General features: G+C 43.2%; 2 protein-coding genes across 3 annotated transcripts in view; one reads left to right on the top strand and one right to left on the bottom strand.

Annotated features, from left to right (window-relative positions):
* NMRK1 (nicotinamide riboside kinase 1) overlaps positions 1–19,325 on the bottom strand; it is a 28,345-nt gene extending 9,020 nt beyond the window's left edge. For both annotated transcript variants that reach the window (XM_003911822.4, XM_009188953.3), the window contains exons 1-4: positions 19,084–19,325; positions 13,879–13,942; positions 7,557–7,647; positions 7,227–7,275 (exon numbers count right to left, since the gene is read on the bottom strand). In XM_003911822.4, the coding sequence (XP_003911871.1) occupies positions 7,227–7,275; positions 7,557–7,647; positions 13,879–13,907 (169 nt within the window). In that variant the 5' untranslated portion in view covers positions 13,908–13,942; positions 19,084–19,325. The remainder of the gene's footprint in view (positions 1–7,226; positions 7,276–7,556; positions 7,648–13,878; positions 13,943–19,083) is intronic.
* Positions 19,326–19,537: 212 nt separating this feature from the next.
* Positions 19,538–23,622, top strand: part of OSTF1 (osteoclast stimulating factor 1) — a 57,853-nt gene continuing 53,768 nt past the window's right edge. The window contains exon 1 of the mRNA XM_003911821.4: positions 19,538–19,797. Within this exon, the coding sequence (XP_003911870.1) occupies positions 19,764–19,797 (34 nt within the window). The 5' untranslated portion in view covers positions 19,538–19,763. The remainder of the gene's footprint in view (positions 19,798–23,622) is intronic.

Raw genomic sequence — 23,622 nt, 5'->3', positions numbered from 1 at the left:
TTATGGAAAATTTCAAACATACAAAAAAGTAAAGTACAGTGAACTCCTACGTCCCTAATACCAGCTCTGACAATCAGAAACCCATGGCTAACCTTGCTTTACTTATAACTTTGATTCTCTCCTGACTACACAAAAATGTAAAATTTTTAGAAGATGAAATATCTACAGATAAGTTCGAAAGATACATGACTCATGGGGGAAATATCTGTAATGTCCTTGGCAAAGAGTTAAGATATTTAATCAGCAAAGAGCTCTTCTAGATAAATAACTAAAAGTCAGACTATTTGTAAAGAACACAAATGTGTCACTGTCACACTCTAAAATGTACATACTTCTCGAGCTAATCGTGATTTTAGAGAAGTAGCCTATAGCTTTTAAAATATGGTACTTAAACCAGTAGTATTAGCATCACCTGGGAGCTTGTCAGAAAGGCAAATTCTCAGCTCCACTCCAGAACTACTTAATTGAGCCAACAGCACTTAAGAGTGTTTTTTAGCGGAAGGTTTTTCAATGATGGATTAATTTATTTAACAGACATAGGACTATTAAGGTTTTTTTTTTTTTCCTTTGTTCTGGTGTTAGTTTTGGTAAGTGATGTCTTTCTAGGAAATTGTCAATTTCACCTAACTTTTCAAACTTATTTGTATAATGAGTGTTCATAATATCCTTTTATCTCTTTAATGTCTGTAGGGTTTACAGTGATACTACCTTTTTTGCTTTTGGAATTTGTAATCTGTTCCATCTCTATATTTTTTATCAGACTTAGTTAATCTGGGGATTGCTCAGATTCTTGAAGTTTTATGTCTTAAACCAAATTTGAGAATTTTTTTTTTTTTTTTTTTTTTGAGACGGAGTCTCGCTCTGTTGCCCAGGCTGGAGTGCAGTGGCCGGATCTTGGCTCACTGCAAGCTCCGCCTCCCGGGTTCACGCCATTCTCCTGCCTCAGCCTTCCGAGTAGCTGGGACTACAGGCGCCCGCCACCTCGCCCAGCTAGTTTTTTGTGTTTTTAGTAGACACGGGGTTTCACCGTGTTAGCCAGGATGGTCTCGATCTCCTGACCTCGTGATCCACCCGTCTCGGCCTCCCAAAGTGCTGGGATTACAGGCTTGAGCCACCGCGCCCGGCCAGTTTTTTTTGTTTTTTAAACCATGACCTCTTCGAATACTTTTTTAGTCCCACACTTTCTCCTGAGACTTCAAAGATATGAATATTAGATCTTTCATTATTGTTCCACATTTTTATTCATTTATTTTCAGTCTATTCTCTCTCTGTTGAGAATAATTTGTATTGTTCTGTCATTAAGTTCACTAAGTATTTTCTCTGTCGTACTTACTCTGCTACTGAGCCAATCCAGTGAGTTTTCAAGTTTTGATTAATGTATTTTTTCCATTCTAAAATTTCCATCTGGTTCTTTTTTCAAATCTTCTATTTCTTTACTGAGGCATTCTAGGTTTTCACTTGTTTCAAGCCTGTTTGCAATACTATGTTTAAAGCCTTTTAATAACGCTGCTTTAAATTCTTTGTCAGATAATTTCAACATCTGTGTCATCACGGTATTGGTGTCTATTGATTCATTTTTCTTGGTCAAGTTGAAACTTTTTTGGTTCTTGGTATAACAAGTGATTCTCAGTTGTGTCTAGGACATTTTAGATCCTGTGTTATAAGGCTGTAGATCCTATTTAATCCTCTTTTGCAAGCAGTCACCCTGTTCCGGTATAGCTTGCAGGTTCAGGTGGGGGCGGATGCTCTGCTTCCTGCTAGGCCCTGCTGATGCTGTGTTGCGGGGGAAGTTGGTCCATTGTGGGAAGAGGGGGTCAAGGAGAGTGCCGGTGAAGTTTCATTGCTGCTAGCTGTGGGCAGAAGTTCATCTTTCCACTGGGTTCCGCTGACAGGAGCTGACACCACCTGAGTAAGGAAGGTGAAGTGCCAACCTGCTCCATTGCACACTGCCTCCTTCCACCTGAGTACTGCCAGGTGGAGGCGAAAGTGCAGCTCCCCATTTGGTTCCACTGATCCAACCCCCGTGGGTGACGTGGAGGTGATGATCCAGCATCACCCTGCCTTGCTAATGCTGGATGGATCTTCTGGAAGTCCAGCTCCGCACCCAGCTAACACCATGAAGGGAGGACGGTTTTGCCTTTTGTGTCTGGCTAGAGTAGGGTGGATATTATCAAAAAGGTTTTCTGTTCTGGTAGGCCACCCTTTTCCTTGTTCCTTTTTTAGCCTGTGCCCATGGATGGTTCCATGTTGTATACTTCTCCTGTATAGGTAGGAAGCAAAAGGAAAACCCAGGGATCCCATAGCCATGTCATTCCTCACCTCCTGGGATCTCTAGCCAGCATGCTTTCTTTTTTCCCTTCAGTCTTCCTTCGTCTGTTTGTTGCATTATGTCCAGGGTTTTTCATTGTAGGAGGGAGGACCAGTGAGCAATGGGACTAATCCATCTTGGCTGGAACCAGCAGTCTTTCTAGTTTTGATATATTTTTGTGATCATTCATTAAACATATTTTCTAATTTTCATTGTGATTTAGCTTTTGACCCAAGGAATAGATATGTGTTTTGCTTCAGATAAAATACAATGATGTTTGGGATTTGCTTGAAAACAATATAGATGAAATATAATTGGTCAAAATTTCATCTTATTAAAACTGGATGGTGAACTCATGAGAGAGTTCATTATACTTTTCTGCTGACCTCTGCATATGTTTGAAATTTTCCATTAGCAAAAGTTTTTGAAAATCAGAAAAAAGGGTAATGCTTACTTTTCAAACACTTGGTTATTGCTTTTTAATTTCCTTCATAGTGATTACAGAGTATCTTTATATTTCTTCAATCCATAAAGTGTATTAGGACTTACTCCATGCCCTTGCATATATGGACTATTTGGGGTAATATATTCCATGTACTCAAGAAAAAAAATATGTGTTCTGCTGTTATTAGGTGCATGTTCTGTACATGTCAGTTTTTGGTCAAGTTAGTTAATTGTATTGTTCAAATCTGTTATATCATTAGTAATTTTTGTCTGCTAGTCCCATTAGTGGCTGTTACGAGCTGAATGTGTCCTCCTATGTTAAAGTCCTCCTGCCCAGTTCTCCAGAATGTGACTTTATTTGGAAATATGGTCATTACAGATACAATCAGTTAAGGTGAGGTCACACTGGAGTAGGGTGGGCACCTGATCCAATATGACTGATTACAGGAGGAGAAAATTCAGACACACACATGGGGACAGTACCATGTGGAGATGAAGTCAGGGACTGGGGTGATGCAGCCGAAGCCAAGGCTGCCAGAGATTTCAGCAAACACCAGAAGCCAGGAGAGGGGCACCGAAAAGAGTCTCCCTCACAGCCTCAGAGGGAGCCCACCCTGCTGACACCTGGATCTCAGACTTCTGGCCTCTCGAATTGTGAGACAATAATTTTCTGTTGTTTCAGGCATTCTGTGGTACTTTGCTATGTCGTCCTAGCAAACTAATACACAAAGGAAGTTGTGTTAAAATCCCCCTCATTAGCTGCGCGTGGTGGCTCACACCTGTAATCCCAGCACTTTGGGAGGCTGAGGTGGGCAGATCACCTGAGGTCAGGAGTTCAAGACCAGCCTAGTCAACCTGGGGAAACCCCATCTCTATTTGAAAAAAAAAAAAAAAAAAATTAGCCAGGCATGGTGGTTCATGGCTGTAGTCCCAGCTACTTGGGAGGCTGGGGCATGAGAATTGTTTGAACCTGGGCAGCAGAGGTTGCAGTAAGCCAAGATCATACCACTGCACTCCAGCCTGGGTGTCAGAGTGAGACTCCATCTCAATAAAAAACCAACCAACCAACAAACAAAAAACTCCCACGCCAATTGTGGATTTGTGTCTTTCTCTCCTCTTAGCTCTGTCAGTGTTTAATGCATTTTAATGTTATGTTATTAGGTAGATAAAAATTTTAGGTTGTTTTATTTTCCTGTTGAAGTAACTCATTTCTCTCTATCTCAGTAAAACTCGGCCTTAAAGTTTACTTTGTCTGGTATTAGTATAGTTGCTAGAGTTATAACAGTTCTTTCGGTAGGTGTTTCCATCATGGATCTTTTTCTAGCCTTTTACTGCCTATATTTCTATGTCCTTATACTTAAGTCCATTTCTTTCGGTTTTTTTCTTTTTTGAGACAGAGTCTCGCTCTGTTGCCCAGACTGGAGTGCAGTGGCGCAACCTTGGCTCACTGCAACCTCTGCCTCCCAGGTTCAAGTGATTCTCCCGCCTCGGCTACCCGAGTAGCTGGGACTACAGTTGTGAGCCACCGCACCCAACTACTAAGCCTTTCTCTTTTAAGGAACTTACTGTTGGCTTAGAAAAAAAAAAATACCAGTGTGACAATTTTTGGAGTATTTTACTTCCTTTCACTTAATGTGGCTACTGGTATATTTGGACTTAAATCTATCATCTTACTATTATTTTCTATTTTTCCACCATCTTTTGAATTTTTTTTTTTTTTTTTTTGACACAGTCTCACTCTGTCAGCTAAGCTGGAGTGCAGTGGCATATCTCGGCTCACTATAGCCTTTGCCTCCCAGGCTCAAGTGATCCTCCTGCCTCGGTCTCCTCGGTAGCTGGGACCACAGGTGCACACCACCACACCCGGCTGATTTTTGTATTTTTTGTAGAGACACGGTTTTGCCACATTGCTCAGACTGGTCTTGAACCCCTTGGACCCAAGTAATCTACCCACCTTGGCCTCCCAAAGAGCTGGGCTTACACATGTGAGCCACTGTACCCGGCCATCCTTTGATTTTTAATTTTTGTTTTGATTTCTTTCATATTAATCAACTATATTCCATTGAAAATATAATTACTTCCTCTACAAACTTGATGGTTCCACATTTTAAAACTATCCTGTTTGTGCTTAGATAGATTTGACTAGTACTTTGATTTACCTTAAATTTGTGCATTTACCCAAAATGTTCAAATCTTTCCTTAAGATAGATTCCTGATGTCAGATGCTTGAAGTCATGGCATGAACATGCTAAGTTTGGGACACATGCTCAACCTCCTTTCCAGAAAGGCTGTACCAATTTATCTATATACTTCCATCTAAAGTATATTAGGGCCTTTGTTTTACTGAGCCCGTGCTATCACTGGATAATTCTCATTGCTTTAAACATCTTTGTTTACTTGGTAAGTGGGAAAAAAAGTAATTTACAGTTCTTTAAGGTTGACTTTTATCGTACATTTATCAATCCAATAACTGACTGCTTCTATGAAGAGCTTATTCACAACCTTAGGCCCTTTTCCTACTGGGATATTAGTTTTTCTTACCAGTTTGTAAGAATTCATTAAAAATTAGAAAGTAATTCTTTTCCAATTGTTGAAAACTGTTTTACCCTGTTTTTCACCCTTCCTTTGCAATGATTTTTCTCACTAACCTCTGGACGAGAGGAAGAGAAGAAAAAAAAAAAGAAAAAATGATCCCGGCTGCAACTCAAGCTGCAAGAACAGAGAGTGAGTCAAGAATTTTGCCTCTCATAAAACTATTATGTGTCTGTAAGAACTGATCATATAACACTTTTCCTAAAAGATTATCAGTTAAAAATAGAGAACATACTTTATGACTTTTTAAGAGAGCTCCCTCTGTTACTAGTTTGTATAAGTACTCAATGATCATCTTTTTAATTGTAAAGGTTAATAAGACCACCAAATATTAAACAGCCTATTAGCATGATATTCTCTACAGAAAATGTTTTAGGATAGACTGTAATCCTTTGGCCTCAAAACTGTTAGCTTGGAGTAAGGAATGAGGAGAATCCATGTAAAATATGTTCACAAAACTTTCTGAACAGTGAAAAAAACAAAACCAAACCACAGCTGTCTAGTACTTTGGCCACCAGGAAGGAAAGCTGAAAGAATGAGAGAATATAGTTTGCTCCAGGCAAAATTCTGTCATGGGGTGGTTGAGGGTGACCAATATAGCTACTTATACATCTCCAGAACAGGAATAGGCAGAGGGACAGCAAGTTTAACTTGCTTCAGAAGAAAACCCTATGATTCCACGTGGAGAAAGGGGAACCTTCATACACTATTGGGAGGAATGTAAATTAGTACAGTCACTATGCAGGAGTACAGAGATTCCTCAAAAAATTAAAAATAGAACTACCGCATGATCCGGCAATTCTATTACCAGGTATATATCCAAAATAAGAGAAAACAATCTATCCAAGAAATATCTGCACCGCCATGTTTATTGCAGCACTATTCACAAATAGCCAGAATATGAAATGAACCTAAGTACCCATCGATGAAGAAAGGGATAAAGAAAGTATGGTGCGTATATGTAATGGAATATCATGCAGCCATAAAAAAAATGAAGTCGTCATTTGCAGCAACATGGATGGAACTGGAGGCCATTATGTTAAATGAAGTAAGTCAGGCACAGAAAGACAAATATCACATATCCTAATGCATATGTGGGAGCTAAAAAAAGTGGATTTCATGAAGATAGAGAGTAGACTGGTGGTTACCAGAGGCCTGAAAGGGGAAGCAGGTGAGGGGAATGAAGGGAGAAAAAAATATATATTTATTACCAATGAACTGTACACTTAAGATTGGTAAAGATAGTAAATTATATAGGCATATTTTACCTCAATTAAAAAGAAGAAAAATCTATCATTCCCGTGTTTTCAGTTTTAAAAATATACATATTTTTGAGACAGGGTCTCACTCTGTCACCCAGGCTGGAGTAGAGTGGTGCGACCTGGGTTCACTGCAGACTCAGCCTCCTGGGCAAAGTGATCCTCCCACCTTAGCCTCCAAAGTAGCTGTGACTACAGGCATGCACCACCACATCTGGCTAATTTTTGCATTTTTTGGGGTAGAGATGGAATCTCCCTGTGTTGCCCAGGCTGGTCTCAAACTCCCGAGCTCAAGTGATCTGCCTGTCTCGGCATTCCAAAGTGCTGGCATTACAGGTGTGAGCCTCCAAGTCTGGCCCCAATGTTTTCAGTTTTAAATATAAAACTGGAAAAAGGTTTTCACTTATTTAAATAGTTGAACAGAAATCAGAAACCTACAAAGGCAGGCTTAAAGTACAGCAATATATTTAAACACATTTTAAGACTGCCTTCACAGATACAGTAAAGCTCTTTTTTTAAATTTTTGTTTCACAGAACCATCAAGTTCAACATAGTGAAGTTCTTTGGGTTTGAAAAAGAAAATGAACATAAGCATACAATATTTGACAAGCAAATCTACTTACCATCATACTGCAAAAATCCATTTTTGTCTGTCTCTATCTCAGACTCTGGCTGGAAAAATAATAAAGTACCCATCAAAATAGTGTGTAGGAAAGAAATAATACAATTATAGACTAAAGAGGAGATAAGTTTTTAATAAATGCTTTGGATGAGCAATTAAAGATCAGCACTGATAGACAGTGCCATCTAGTGGATAAGTGGCACCATTGCACTGAGCCTAATTTCAATACAAACGGTACATCACTAGCCAAAGACTTCTTGGATGTAATTCAATTAACTTGGTGGTTAAACCGTTTTGTATTAAATAAATAATTAAGAAGTTTTATAGATACCTTGAAAAAATCATCCTGAGATATGACACTGCAATTTGGGAGGTGTTTCTGCAAATTCTTAGCCAGTGTTGTTTTCCCACCATTTGTCACACTGAAGCAAAGAAAAGTACCAAGAAGGAAAAACCATTAAAAATCATTAAACACTTTTTTTTCTTTTTTGAGAGACGGGGTCTCGCTGTGTCACCAAGGCTGAAGTGCATCGGTGCGATCTTGGCTCACTGTAACCTCTGATTCCTGGGTTCAAGTGATTCTCCTGCCTCAGCCTCCCGAGCAGCTGGGATTACAGGTGCCACAACCATACCCGGATAATTTTTGTATTTTTAGTAGAGATGGGGTTTCGCCATGTTAGACAGGCTGGTCTGGAACTCCTGACCTCAGGTGATCCACCTGCCTGGGCCTCCCGAAGTGCTGGGATTACAGGCATGAGCCACAGGGCCTGGCCAAAAAATCATTAAACACTTTAAAATATTTTTAAAGAGGATATTTAAAGCAATATTTAATATTTAAGAAAAAAAGATTTCTTTCATAGATAGTGCCTTAAACCACAGGCACCAGCAGATCTGATGTACTAAACGATAAGAAATAAGCTGGGAAGGATGAAGGAGAAAGGTAACTGCCGAGTAAGTGAACTGAGTAACACTAACACTTAAAAATACAAACACTGTGTTGGAAGCGAAATGTTTTTTTGCCTATGTCAAAATATTCACATGGTTCATATGCAACACAGAGAATATGAGTAGCACGTTTTAGTGCAAGTCTATAAAACTACATATGGTCACTGTGATTTTGCTTCAAGGCACAGTGGAAAAAACAGGAGTGGCTTAGTACAAGCCCACCTACCATGAAGTCACATTTCCTCTGTGGTGCCTCCTTTTCCCCATCTCTCTCCACCTGGGGGCCAGCTGGGAGGTCCGCTGTAGCTTATCCCATCAGGCCAGTTATTTGTCCCTTCTGGCCGGACCGTGAAGTCCAGGAGAAGGGGCACTGAGTCACTCCTCTTTAGATCTAGTTTCCCAGCGTCTAGGAGATCACACGGGAGGGAGGCACTTCCCTACTCAGTCGTTTATTGAAAGAGTGTTTTAACCTGGGACTCATGTCTGTAAATATAAGTCAGGGCATTTGTGAACTTGAACGAGAAAAAAATTATACCTTTAATTTCACTGAATTCTAACAGAAATTTAGCATCTCCTTTAATTATAAATATAAGTGATATAAGTACCCCTGACATTCACCAAGAGAAATCACAGATATTTTCATATTATGTTGCAGTTGGGGTGGATATCTTGAAGTATCATCAATGTTCATTATTACTTCTGATTTGTGGCATCGTTTAGACCCACCTCTGGGTATTGTTATTTAATATATTGACGTAGAAGATTATATATCACAATATCACAAATTTGTTTTTAAAAATAATTTTATAACTATATTTCAATATAACCAATTTCCTTTGTATTCCTGTATTTTATTTTGTACACTTAAAACTATTACTCTGAGGTCAAGATTTCACCATACCACCAAATGTTCACAGCACAAAAAAACTCCTGACTACATATCTATTTGTAAGAAACTTTGCTTAATCCCAGATGAGATCAATCCACAAATACTTATAATCTAGAAAAGGGAAAATGAACCAACATCCATTCATCAAAATGGCCTGCATATAACTCTACCATTACATTATACCTCAAGGTAGAAGGAACCTGATTCACAAGATTTCTCATTTAACCTTACGATACACGTTTGGGTAGGATATGGGCCATCTCTTTGAAAATAAGGAAAAGGGAGTGGGTGCTACCCTATGTATCGAGAAAATATTACAACTTTTCCCCCTCTTTAACAAAAATGTCTGTAAACTATACCAAGTGTCCATAGTTTAGGTATTAAGTTTTGGTTTAAATGAGATAGTGAACGGGAGTGACTTTATTACAATATGAACAATCTGGCTAGAAAAAAAATCTGTCATTTTCTAGACTTATCTCTGTTAAGATCATGCAGTCAAACCAACAGTAGTAATTAGATCCTTTCTCACTGACTTAGCTAAAGCCAATGAGAAATACACACCCCATTTTTGCACAAGCCTTGGAGGAGACAGACCGGCTAGAAGATAGTCTGAGATACGGGGAGGAGAGGGGAGACAAAGTATTTAAACAAGCCTGCACCTAAAATCCACATGCAGATTTGGAGACATCCTGGTCAGGTGACAGCTCAGGCCACCCACAACATGGGGAAAAGGAATAGGAACCTTCCTTGGGGAAGGGAATAGGATGGGGGAAAGGAATAGGAATGGGGGAATAGGATGGGAAAGAAATATAATTGTAAATAGAAGGGGAAAAGGAATAGGAATGGGGGAATAGGATGGGGGAAAGGAATGGGGGAAGGAATAGGAAGGTCACCCAAAACATGAGGTAAAGGAATAGGAACCTTCTCCTATGGCACACCCACAAATCACCACGCGGCAGCACACCTACAGCCTTGCCTCGCATGCTGATCCAACCTGAGAGGGAGAAGCCCAGCTGCCTGTGAGATCCCAGGAGCCTAGGAAGGTGACTCACTTGCGCCGCCTCTTCTTGTTCTCACAACACCCAAATAAATGCACAACTCCTGGCCCATTTATTTTTTTATGTGCCAGGTAACAAGAGGGCTCATTGTATTTGGACATAACAGTGGGCTAGGGAGAAGTTAAAAGGCTGTCTGTAATTATTCAAACATATTCTGCAACAGGTAGATGTTAATATTCCAATTTTCCAGTTGAGGAAACTAAGGATTGAGAAGTTGTATAGTAATAAAACCAGTCCATGTTACGAAATGGAGATGGGATACAAAGTCTAATGCCAGGATGGATTTTAATTTTTTTTACATTGCGGGACTCTGAGAGAATCCCACAAAGGTTATCATCTCTTTCCCTAGTGACTGAGTTTGGATGTTTGTCCTCTCCAAATGTCATACTGAAATGTGATCCCCGGCTGGGCACGGTGACTCACACCTGTATCGCAGTACTTTGGGAGGCCGAGGTGGGCAGATCACCTGAGGTCAGGAGTTCAAGACCAGCCTGGTCAACATGGTGAAAGCCCGCCTCTATTAAAAATACAAAACTTAGGCTGGGTGCTGTGGCTCACGCCTATAATCCCAGCACTTTGGGAGGCCGAGGCAGGAGGATCATGAGGTTAGGAGATCAAGACCATCCTGGCTAACACGGTGAAACCCCATCTCTACTAAAAAAATACAAAAAAATTAGCCGGGCGTGGTGGCAGGCACCTGTAGTCCCAGTTACTCAGGAGGCTGAGGCAGGAGAATGGCATGAACCCGGAAGGTGGAGCTTGCAGTGAGCTGAGATCAAGCCGCTGCACTCCGGCCGGGGCGACAGAGCGAGACTCCATTTCAAACAAACAAAAAAACAAACAAACAAACAAAAACAAAGAACAAAAATTAGCTGGGCGTGGTGGTGCATGCCTGTAGTACCAGCTACTTGGGAGGCTGAGGCCAATTCAAGAATTCCTTGAACCTGGGAGGTCGAGGCTGTAGTGAGCCGAGATTACACCACTGCACTCCAGCCTGGGCGAGCAAGACTCTGTCTGAAAAAAGAAATGTGACCCCCAAGCTGGAGGTGGGGCCTGCTGGCAGGTGTTTGGCTCATGGGGGCAGATCCCTCATGAAGGGTTTGGTGCCATCCCCATGGTAATGAGTGAGTTCTTGCTCTGTTGGTTCATGTGAGAGCTGGTTGTTTAAAAAGTCTGAGACTTCCCTCTCACTTTCTTTTTTTTTTTGTTTTGAGATGGGAGTCTCACTCTGTCGCCCAGTCTAGAGTGCAGTGGTGTGATCTCGGCTCACTGAAAGCTCTACCTCCCAGGTTCACGCCCTTCTCCTGCCTCAGCCTCCCGAGTAGCTGGGACTACAGGCGCCTGCCACGCCTGACTAATTTTTTGTATTTTTACTAGAGACGGGGTTTCACCGTGTTAACCAGGATGGTCTCGATCTCCTGATCTCGTGATCCACCCGCCTTGGCCTCCCAAAGTGCTGGGATTATAGGCGGGAGCCACCGCGCCCAGCCCCATCTCACTCTCTCTTGCTCCTTCTGCCATGTGACATGCTGGATCCCCTTTACCTTCCACCATGAATGTAAGCTTCCTGAGGCCCTCATCAGAAGCAGGTACCAGCACCATGCTTCTTGTAGAGCCTGCAGAACAGTAAGCCAAATAAACCTCTTTTTCTTTATAAATTACTCAGCTTCAGGCATTCCTTTATAGCAAGACAAATGGACTAATACACCCAGAAAAATGACTATATTTACATTTGTGTTAAATCTCCAGGAGGTTCATGGATGCCCTCTGAATTCCTTCAGAACCCCTGTTATTTGCAATTGAATAATTACTGTTATTACTTCCCTATGAAGTAATAATTCGGTCGAGACTTATTGGACAATTACTTCGTAGGGAAGCAAGTGGTTAAGTTCATAAGATGCAAGGCAGGAACAAAATTCGCCATAACTGAATCTGGCATGGGCTTCACAGGTGCAGCAGCACTAAAATGAAATCAAGGCACTTGGCCAGGAGCAGTGGCTCATCCTTGTAATCCCAGCACTTTGGGAGGCCCAGGTGGGAGGACTGTTTGAGGCCAGGAGTTCAAGACCAGCCTGGACAACATAGTAAGACCCTATCTCTTAAAAGAGAAAAAGGAGAAATCATGGCACTTGCTAAAGAAAAGATAGTGGGAAGAAGGCTTTCTTAGGAAGTTATGGATAGTACCTAGTGCACAGGACAAGACAGGAGGTAGGTTTCTAGTTACATGGCCCTGTACTGGGACATTGAGCAGAGGGAAATCCTATTTACACAAACGCCAAATGAAGGGTGGATTGGATCCTGTAGTGGACTCTGTAGTTGCCTTTCCAGGTTCTATGTCTGTTTTCTAGGTCTGGTTGGAACTGCTCCCACTCTCAATTCCAGAACAGAACCCACTGACCTAAACCAATCAATGTAATCCCACCTCTTTTACCACGGTGGCTGCGTGTATGTGGACCATGCTTGTCCAGTCAAAGGGAGATCTATGACCTAGGGGAAGAGAAGTATTTCCCCTTCTGCCCAGTGACAGGCTATGAAGAAACAAGTCACAGGGCTCCTAGCAGCTCCTTGTGACCAAAAGGATAAGTCAGTTCTAAGATGAACCCAAATGAAAGACACATAGAAGAGAGAAAAACTGTCTTTGGTGATACCACTGAGCTCCTGTATCAAATCTTTCCTGCAGCCTGCTACCCCTGAGGCTAATACATTTCCTTTATTACTTATGGATAGCCTTCATAGACCATGATATTCAGATTTAATTCTCAATAACTGGGAACCACTGAATATCATTCTTCAGGCAGATAATTAAAATGTTCTGTATGAAGTTTAAACTGGTAGAGGTGTGTAGGAAAGATTAGAAGGGAAAGATGGGGATTAGGGAATGACAGCCTATATCAGGATGGTGGGAGTGAGTGCGGGAAGGAAGAGAAACACAAGAGAAGTACTGCAGAGAAAAACTGAACTTTTCTTCTGATTAGATGGGAGGCAAAGCAGAGTTCTGACATTTAGTTCACTCAATTTTACTTCTGATTGGTGACTTACTATGGTAATGTAATACCATAACACAATGATCTCCCCAAAATTACAAACAAAGTAGTCTCATATTTTATTAACTGGGTCACAAATAATGTGAATATAATTAGAGTAAAGGTGAACATAATATGGTAGCAAGACAAATAGTGTCATTTTCAGTTGATGTTGATGTTTTACTTGCATGCCTGCCTCTGGGACCACAGGTAGGATGACCATATAATTTAGAACATGTTTGAGAGAAAGAGAAGTGCATCCAGGACCACAAGTATTAGCTTGGGCAACATGGGACATAAGGCCACCCAAAACATGGGGGAAAGGAATGGAGGTGAAGGTGTTCTCTATAGCACATGTCTGAAGCTGGGCACAGCTGGAAAGAAACACTAAGCTTTCTCCTCCGTCATGATGGAGGAACACCCATATGGGGAATGATAAATCATCCTGAATGAAAGCAGTGCCCAATCAGACCTTGCCTCTGGTGTTAGCTCCACAAAATAAAAGGGGAAATGGGTAAACGTGGTTGATGGACTCTTCTGTCTCTCTGTTTATAGAAAACTCTTCCATCTCTTGTTGGCATTTATGACGCCAGCACTTCACTGACATCCCACAGTGGTCTGCTCTTCCCCAGGACTCTGGAATCCTCACTGCTTCTCCGTCCCCTACTCCATCCACACGGAAACACCATTTGCACATCCTCAGTATCTTAAAGAGCTGTTTGTACCAAAATTACTCACCCACTGATTCCAACGATAAATGTTTTCATAATTAGCTTTGAAAACCACAGCTTCCTAATATTTCCTAAAAGTAAAAAAAAAAAAAAATTCAAATGCATTTCATTTAGATGTCTAGGGAGATAAAGAATCCTAAATTAGGAACACCAGCTGAGAGGGGAGGGTGACAGTGACCTCTCAGCACAGCCCCGCATTATCCACATTCCCTGCCGTACTGGCTTCCCCTGCTACCACTGAGTGCCAACAGCCGGGACGTGCTCAGGGCCTCTCAACCAGTTGAACGTCAGGTGAGCTGCGGAGCACTCCCCCTTGAATGTCTGTTTTCCAAGCGTGGAAGAGTTGCTAGGCCACAGTGTGGTATATGAAGTTTCATTCTCTCCTTAGCCAGGTTGCCTTCCACCTGCACAATTCAGTCACCTGGGTATGACTCATTATCAGTGAGGCAGGGACCTCTGTGGGCTGGCCTCTTTCTCCCCTGATAAGACAGGAAAAAAGTTGCTACTGACCAGAGGCAAAATGAAGCTAATGCCGTTTAAAGATGAGATTTCTTCACCCAAAAGCCCAGCTCTTGGGCCTGGCTAGGTACATTTTTTTTGGAAGCAGGCCAGATAGTAAATATTTGACACTGTGTGGGTCAAGAGGCAAAATCTAAATTGTTATGTATGGACTTATATAACAAGAGAAAAAATATTTTCACAAATTTTTGTGATGAAATTCAATATATAATCATAATTTTTTTAACAGGTCTACTAATGACAAGAATGAAATTCCCTTTTATTGGGCTATCATTTCCCTTAATTGGATTTCTGTAGTGCTTTCTACATGACACTGCAAATGTTCAGGCAGAGGGCCAGGTTAAGCCACCGGCTGCTGTTTTGTGGACCTTTGGTCTAGTGGATGGAGGGCAGTTTCATACATGCCTCCCTAAGGTTCACTAAAGCAGTCCTTGGTTATTACAATGAGCTATTTTTCATCATTAAGTGAAAAGGTGAAGCGCAGCTGGAGGGAACCTTAATAGTGGCTACTGAAGGTCATCTCTGACAGTCACTGTTCTTCATTCCTATCTGCTGGGGGGGGGGGCGGTGGCCAGGGACCTAGGCTGTGTAGCCGGGGGCAAGTGGCTACCTGTCAAGCTGGAGGCTCCCAGCAATGCTCCAGTTCCTATGATCTGTGTCCACACTCTCCCTGGGGAGGGGTTATGCAGAAAAAAGCCTGGTGGGGAAAGGGCTATTGTTGCCTGACTTCTTGACCTTTCTAGAATATTCCACATTGACTACAATTGCTTAACACTGGGTCCAATTCCATTAACAAGTCTGTGTGAGACAAGAATTCAATAATGACTGTGATAAAATAGCAGCCGGGCACAGTGGCTCATGCCTATAATCCTGGCACTTTGGGAGGCCAAGGCAGGCGGATTGCTTGAGCTCAGGAGTTTGAGACCAGTCTGGGCAACATGGTAAAACGCTGTCTCTACCAAAAATACAAAAGATTAGCCAGGCATGGTGGTGTGCTCCTGTAGTTCCAGTTACTTCGGAGGCTGAGGTGGGAGGATTGCTTGAGCCCGCAAGGTGGGGGTAGCAGTGAGTGGAGATTGAGCTGCTACACTCCAGTCTGGGTGACAGCGAGACCCTGGCTTAAAAAATAAAATAAAATAGCAGAACAATTTGGATATTTGAGTTTCATCCAGAGTTATGTTGTTGAATCACATCTCCATCCAAATTTACAAGATGTATCGAGGGAACGACTGCATACAATGAATATTGTAAAATACATTTTTATGTTGTAATTTTTCTGCTTTTGAATTTTACTTTACCCTATTCTTATTTTTTCGGTATGTCAGTGCAATGATGCCAACTAGCCTTATTTTGGGAAGGGAGAGGCTGCTCTTTATCTCACTTTTGTGGCGATAAATGTTCTTTCTCTTACAAAATTATGTTGTCAAAAATTGTTCGCAGAGTGATATCCTCACTTGACCAAATAAAATAAAAATTCATAAAACTTTGTCATTCCTTGCCCCCATTTCACTTATTTTTGGATAGCTCGCTGAAGCATAAATTCTCAAACTTGGAGAAGTATAGCTTTAGAGATTACTTGGTCTACCTCTTCATTTTGCAGAAGTGGAAACTGGCTCAGACAATAGAGCGATTTGCCTAGGGTCACACAGACAGTAACTGGAAAAGCCAGATATGAAACTAAACCAGTTGAGTTGACTTCTTTCCATCACTCCAAGCTGCTAAAAAGCACTTTATTACTAACAGCAAAGAAAGGGTGTTACATATGTGCTAGCTTAATTGTCAGGCTCTGATGGATAATTGATGTCATTCTTACTGATGTATTATTGATGGGGCACTATTTGCTGTGCACACAGAATGGAAAGGACTACTGGTCCCCGTCCTAATTGCCACATCTGTGCTTACACGTGTGACTGTTGCATCAATTACATGGCATGTAAATAACAAGTGAGCATGGTTGTGGCACGGGAAATAGGCTTGAGGGGGTTACTTGCATTCAGGAACCAGGAGTGAGATGGCATAAAAAACTCACTTATAAAATCTCTTGGATACAGTGAAATGTAAGTTTTGTTTTTGTTTTTTAACTGAAACAGGAACTCCCAGTTCTACATTAGTTAGCAGTCTGGGCCTGTCCAAGCCAGTGTTTGGGTAAATGCTGGGCATACCCTATCAGCAATGAGCAGGTAACAATGTGACCGGAAGGGTGGGCAACTGGAACACGTAGAGACAAGAGAGGCAACAGGGCTAAGTGACTAGGGTGGGTGGGGGTAGGCCTAGCAATCCCTGAAGTCATTTATTTCAAAAACAGTGTGCATGCACAGGGCAGCTTTAGGGGAGCTCCAGGTTCAGGCCTGGCACTGTCCACCTCCACATCATGTTCTACTGTTTCATTGCCTGTTGCCCTCTATAAGAACTATTAAAAATCACCAAGGTGGCCGGGTGCGGTGGCTCACGCCTGTAATCCCAGCACTTTGGGAGGCCGAAGCGGGCGGATCACGAGGTCAGGAGATCGAGGCCATCCTGGCTAACACGGTGAAACCCCGTCTCTACTAAAAATGCAAAAAAGTAGCTGGGCGTGGCGTCGGGCGCCTGTAGTCCCAGCTACTTGGGAGACTGAGGCAAGAGAATGGCGTGAACCCGGGAAGCGGAGCTTGCAGTGAACTGAGATCGCGCCACTGCACTCCAGCCTGGGTGACTGAGCCAGACTCCGTCTCAAAAAAAAAAAAGAAAAAAAAAAAATCACCAAGGCTACAGTGAGCCATGACTGCGCCCGCCACTGCATTTCAGCCTTGGCGATAGAGCGAGACCCTCTCTTGAAAAAAAAACAAAGCAAACAGACAAAAAACAACCCCAAAACTGCCTCCCAAGAAATCAAAAACAAAACAAAACATCAAATTTAAAAAGCTTGCAATTATGATTTGCCAGGCTTCATGAAGCAAATGCAAGCTTCGTACAAACTGTAAATCATGTGATGTGTCCAAAGAGTCATCATTTCAGGGCACGTCTATCACTAGAATCCACACCACCTTCAATCTCACGGAATATCTGTGTAGTTTATTTTCCCGGTGTGTGCAAAGCTTTCCTCAACAGCAGAGAGCTTTTGCATAGCGGGAGAACAAACTAGGATAGCCAAGAGCAAATCTAAAATGACTAATTTCTATTTTTTACACTTTTTTTTAACCCTAAGTAATATGTTGTTGGGTTTTTTTTTTTTAATTCAGATGTGTTTATTATGTTTAATTCATTTCACTACTAAACATTTACATTTTGGATTCTAAACAGCAGAACGGTCAGAAGTGGCATGTGCAGAATCAGCAGATTGTACGAAGAGGGCAGCTCTCTAACGCAAATGATCTCAAAGACAAAGTTCCTGCTAAATGTGCTCTTCAAATGTATCTACAGGACAGCCTGATATTTTAAAAAGAGGAAAATGTTTCCAGGACTTCTCACTCTGTATTCTATTCAACGGCTATTTTGATTCTCTTCTTCCAGGAGATAGGGCAGTCTTTTCCTACTATTGTTTAAACTTTGCTCCCTTTTGGTAAACAAATACCTCAAGGCTGGGTTTTTTTTTTTTTTTTTTTTCCTAAGACAGTCTCGCTCTGTCACCAGGCTGGAGTGCAGTGGTGTAATCTCGGCTCACTGCAACCTCCGCCTCCCGGGTTCAAGTGATTCTTCTGCCTCAGCCTCCCGAGTAGCTGGGACTACAGGCGCCCGCCACCACGCCCGGCTAATTTTTGAATTTTTAGTAGAGATCAGGTTTCACCATGTTGGCCAGGATGGTCTCGATCTCATTGACCTCGTGATCCACCCGCCTTGGCCTCCCACAGTGCTGGGATTACAGGCGTGAAGGGCTGGGGTTTTTGAAAACGCAATTCATGCCCCTCATCCGTTGGTTTCATTTATGTAGGTTCTTGTGTAAATAGTTTTTTCCTTCCCCAAATACACAATTAATTTACAATATTGCCTGTTATTTTGAATTTATGCCATTAGCTTCCTTGTGTGCTCCAGTTCTTTCCTCCCACCGAAGATAATATCCGCTAGATCAGGGGTCGGCAAACTTTTTCTGTCAAGTGCCAGATAGGAAATGCTTTGGGCTTTGCCAGCTGCTACTCAACCCTGCTGGGTAATGCGAAAGCGGCCACAGACAACACAGATGCAAATGAGCGTGACTGTGTTCCAGTAAAATTTTACGGACACTGAAATCGGAATTTCATGTAATTTTCACGGACACTGAAATCGGAATTTCATGTAATTTTCACGTGTCACAAAGTATTATATTTCTTTTGATTTCTTTTCAGCCATTAAAAACGTAAAAAAAAAAAAATTCTTAGCAGGCCATACAATAACAGGCAGCAGGCGGGCAGTAGGTCATCACCCCAACGCTAGAGGAATGAGACCATCTCGACCCGCGAGGATCGAGTACTGAATCCTGTCCCTGGCGACTTCTCCCAGCTGCGCAGTCTCTTGGAGGCAGAGTTCCCATTTTCAGGATTATGCCAGGGCGCTAGAGCAGGAGTCCACGTGCTCCTCGGCAGGCCACCTATCAGTTCTCTGAGGGTGGCAAGAATCCAGGCAAGGCTTTCAAGGTGTAACCAAGTCCCGAGCTCCAGCACAAAAACCCTCTGGAAACACCTCCAGGCCCCACCAAGGGGGCGCGGCGCGGTGCGGCAGGGGCGAGCAGGTAAGCACTCACCTGGCGCCAGTTCGAGTCCTCCCAAACACAGCGGCAAGGGCGACAGCCAGGCGCGCGCCTGTCCCCAGTGCGCCGCTACCCGCAGCTCGCTCCCCGAGGGGCCCACAGCCTCTTTCTCCACGATCCTCCTGGATTAGAGGGATGCCAGGTAGCGGTGGCCACCTGAGGCCCCTTTCCACTCAGCTCTGCCCCGGGTTCCAGCCCCCGTTGGGGCGGGGCGGGGCGGGGCGGGGCTACGGCGAGCGTCGCCTCTCCCGCGCGCCCCTGGCCAGCTCCGGCTCTTCCCTATTGGGAGCGCGCGCGGCCCGCGGCACTGGCGCGCGCCCGCTTCGCCCTCGCTCGGCTCCGGCCCGTTCCGCCGCCGTGCGCGCCGCCCGCGCTCCCACTGCGGCGAAGCTGCCGGCCCGGGAGCCAATAAGCGTTCGGCCAGGCAGGGTCCACTTCCTCGTCGGCCCGGCTGGCGCTTAGGACGGCTCCGGCGGCCGTGGGGCGGGGCGGGGCACACGGCGGAGCAGCTCTGCCTGCGTCCGCTCTTTGCGCAGCCAAGGGTGGGCGCCGGTCCTGAGAGGCGCACCGTTGTAAGCCAGACAAAAAGAAACTGGGGTGCCTGAGTGCCAGGTGGTGGGCAAGCAGTGGGCTTTTCGGCGGGGTCTTTAGGATTTGGAGCGCCAGGAAGCGAGATGTCGAAGCCGCCACCCAAACCAGTCAAACCAGGTGAGGGACGTAAGGGAGGCGCTCGTCGGGTCCTCTGGCCTCCGCGGTGCCGGCCCCTCCTCTGCCGCTTGGCAGGGAGGACCCGGCGCGCACCCGGCCCCGAGCCTGGCTTACGAGATCTGCCCCACTGGGATGGGAGCTCTTTTGCGTTCGCTGTTACCGGGGAGGGATCGATTTTGATAGCGAGAGGATTTCGAGGGTTAAAAAAATATATGTTTTTAAAGGGGAGTCGACCTCACTTTTGCTACGTTGTCATTCGCTGAAACTTTCAGAGGGTGTGATGGCAACGTCCCATGGAAGTTTTCCGGAAAGACAGGGCCATTGATCTCCCTTTAAAAAATGTCTTGAAATGGTCTTTAGCCACTTCCTCTTTTCTCAGTGTTTGTCACTGTCAAGTTAGGGTTCCTGACCGGCCAGAGCGAACGGGAAGTGCAATGCTTGCAGGGTGGGGTGGGCGAGCGAGCCTCCTTCGGGACTTAGGCTAGGAGCAGCGTTTGAAATTGACCTCGGGATCGTGGAAAGAGCGTTTAGAAAACCCCGTGCTCGCGCTCCTGGTGGAAAGAATCTAGGATGCGAAAGTAATCTCAGCTGTTGCTATTCGGAAGTGTCATTTTATCATCTCCTTTGCCTTCGCTCTCCCAAAGACGTTGGCGTGGTAAACCTGAGAGGACTGAGATTACTACATTCCTCAAAGCAGTTTTCTTGGCGGATTGTCCTTGTTCATTTTTGCTCTGTTCTTAGACTATTTTTTGTGATATGCAGAAATAAGAGAATTATGAAAGAAACTGACGTATTTTAATTAAATATTGTAACCTACTCTTCCGCGCGTTCATTTGGGTAGGTACTTAGAAAGGACTGACGTATTTCAGTACTTTAACAACTCTTAGGTGCTTTCATTTGGGTAGGTAATTAAGGGAAATACGGGAAATGGAAGATAAATGACTCCGATGTATTCTTGGTTATTTTCACTCCCATCTTGTGTAATTTCGGTATAGCGAAATGCTGAAATTTAGTCCATTTACATCAAATTTTGAAGTAACTTTCGTTGCAGGAGATAAGAGTTTCAGTGATTAATTTTTTCCTTGATTTTCCTAAACTCTACAGCTTTCATACTTGTCTGGTTTTCTTCCTTTGCGTTCCTGCCGTTGGAGTATGAAGTCCCTTTATTTGATAATCATGTACATACGTATGGGGAATAGTCCTTCACTGAGGACTGACATCTTGGTGGGCTGAGTGTGAAGGAAGTTGCTGAGACTGGCTCTTCCCTGAGTAAAGATGGGGCACAGCTAGAGTTGGGCTCTGCATTGCATTAGATGTGGAATCTGATGAGAAATTTCCATTTTAAGTGCATGTGTATGAGGTAGCTTTCTAAACCCAGGTGCAAATCAGGACCTCAAGTATCTAACAATGCAGGGTTGTTCTTTGATAGCGAAACAATATATTTTTTTCTGACCACCTGCGGCCTATTGAAATACATTATTTTTAAAAATGCCCTGAGAAAAAGTTCATGAGTTTTTTTTTTTTCTTTTTTAAAAATCTTTTCAGGCATATTAAATGTCTGTATTGAAAATGACAGGTGTGTGTATGTGCACACAGTAGTGTATACTTGTGCATTCATTCACACTTGGGGGTTGAGGGATCATCCTGTTACTAATTGTGGATACATTCCCAGGAACCTGCTTTCTCCTTCACATCAGAAAGCTTGTGGTTAAACGTGACTGGTGTTTAGAGGGAATTTTGCATTTTATTTTATTTTATTTTGTTTTATCTGGTCCTTGATTCAGGATACAGGGAATTTTGAATGAACATTAATTTATAAATGAGATCCAGACACAAAGTTACCATAGAAATGGGTTTGTCAGTTTAGTAATTTACAGTCAGAAACATTACTGCCAATCAGACTTGATAATGTGGGTGGGCTACCTTAGTAGAAAAAAAAGCAATGACCAGGAGCAGTGGGTCATGCCTGTAATCCTAGCACTTTGTGAGGCTGAGGTGGGAAGAGTGCTTGAAGCTAGGAATTTGAGACTAGCCTGGGCAGCATAGCAAGACCCTGTCTCAACAGAATACAAAAAACAAAAACAGAAGTGTCCTATTGTAGTACTGTCCCACATTTACTGTGTGTTAGGCAATGGCCTAGTCACTTTTACATGTGTTAACGCATTTGCTGTTCTCAACAATCTTATGAGGTCAGTACCATTATATTGTTCCTGTTGCACAGATGGGGAAATAAAGATGCGCAGAAATGTTATTTAATTTGTCTAAAGTCAACAGTTAGAGTGGGGGATGTAGCAGGCAGGATTAAAACCCAGGTAGTCTGGCTTTGAAGTATGCACTCGTTTTTTTTTTTTTTTTCTGAGATGAAGTCTCCTCTCTCGCCCAGGCTGGAGTGCAATGGCACAATCTCGACTCACTGCAACCTCCGCCTCCTGGGTTCAAGCAGTTCTCTGCCTCAGCCTCCCAAGTAGCTGGGATTACAGGCGCCCGCCACCAAGCCTGGCTAGTTTTTTGTATTTTTAATAGAGATGGGGTTTCACCATCTTGGCCAGGCTGGTCTTGAACTCCTGACCTTGTGACCCACCCGCCTTGGCCTCCCAAAGTGCTGGGATCACAGTGGCGGGAGCTACCGCCCCCAGCCGAAGTCTGCACTCTTAACCATTTGCAATTCTGCCTTGAGTCATAGTGCTCCATTCACATTGGTGGTCATGTGTATTTTAGAGCTGGTGGTCAGGAAGTCGAAAGGGAGGGGCCTCTGGTCTACAGACCTTCTTGTCACAGATGCACATAAAGGTCACCCCCTGGCTGGTACAGCAAGGAGAGTGGTGTGGAGCTTTACTTTCTTGTCCTGCAGGCAAGCTACATGGATACAAATCTCCAAAGACAGCATGGGATTGGGGACTTTGGGGTTGTATTTAATTTTTTGGTTTGTTTATATCCTACCTCTTTCCAAAGGACTTCTAAAAATACACATGATCTGAGAGAGAGGAAAAAAAGATAAAGCAAGGTCATTTTAGAGGGAGGGAAGAATGGTAAGATGAAACAAGAGGAAAAGCTAGCTTACAGACAGACTTGCGTGTAGTAAGGTCACTGTAGATTTGGCTCTCAGCTGCAAGCCGAGAGAAAAATCTCAAGATTCACAGTGCTCATAAAATTAAAATGTGTCACTTGCTCTGAAAAGTAGTTATTTTAATGGCATTGAGATCTGAGACAGATTTTCCTGTGGGTTCTCTTAAAGTGTTGGAGTGGCCTGGATATCTCTAGCAGAAATACAAGACAGAACATCCTAACTGTGTTTCTTATAGCTTCTTTCAGAGCAAGATGTGGGTAAAACAGCATGGCTCAACTCAGTAGACAATACTAAAAGGAAAGGAGCTAGATGAGTAAGGACAAAGGACTCGCTGGAAGATATTAAAAGCAAGGGACATTAAGCTATAATGCAGACTAATTGCATCTTTCCGGCTGATCAGCACATGCCCAACAGGGGCACCGTTGGTGGAAGGAGGCTGAGAAGTCCTGGGCAGATACCAGTGGGAGACCCTGGCCATATTTGTACCATCTGGAGGATAGATCAGGGTTACTTTCTTGGGTTTTTGGCTATATCCAGAATTCATTTGCTAAACATTTCTTAATACATGTAGCTCATATTTTAGGCCCTGTGCTAGACACTGGGGTTCTAAGGAGCAGTAACCTAAGGTGTCATTCACGAGGGTCCTGAGTCTAATGGGGAAGACATATGTATCTATAGATATTACCTAGAGTATCCCATATCTACAACTGGATGGCTGATCTCATTCATTTTGTCAAAAAAAAAAAAAAAAGCTTGTA

The sequence above is a fragment of the Papio anubis genome, chromosome 13 (assembly GCF_008728515.1).
Source record: "Papio anubis isolate 15944 chromosome 13, Panubis1.0, whole genome shotgun sequence".
Classification (NCBI taxonomy): Eukaryota; Metazoa; Chordata; class Mammalia; order Primates; family Cercopithecidae; genus Papio; species Papio anubis.
Note: the sequence above shows the minus strand (reverse complement) of the source record. Positions and strands in the feature narration are given on the sequence as shown.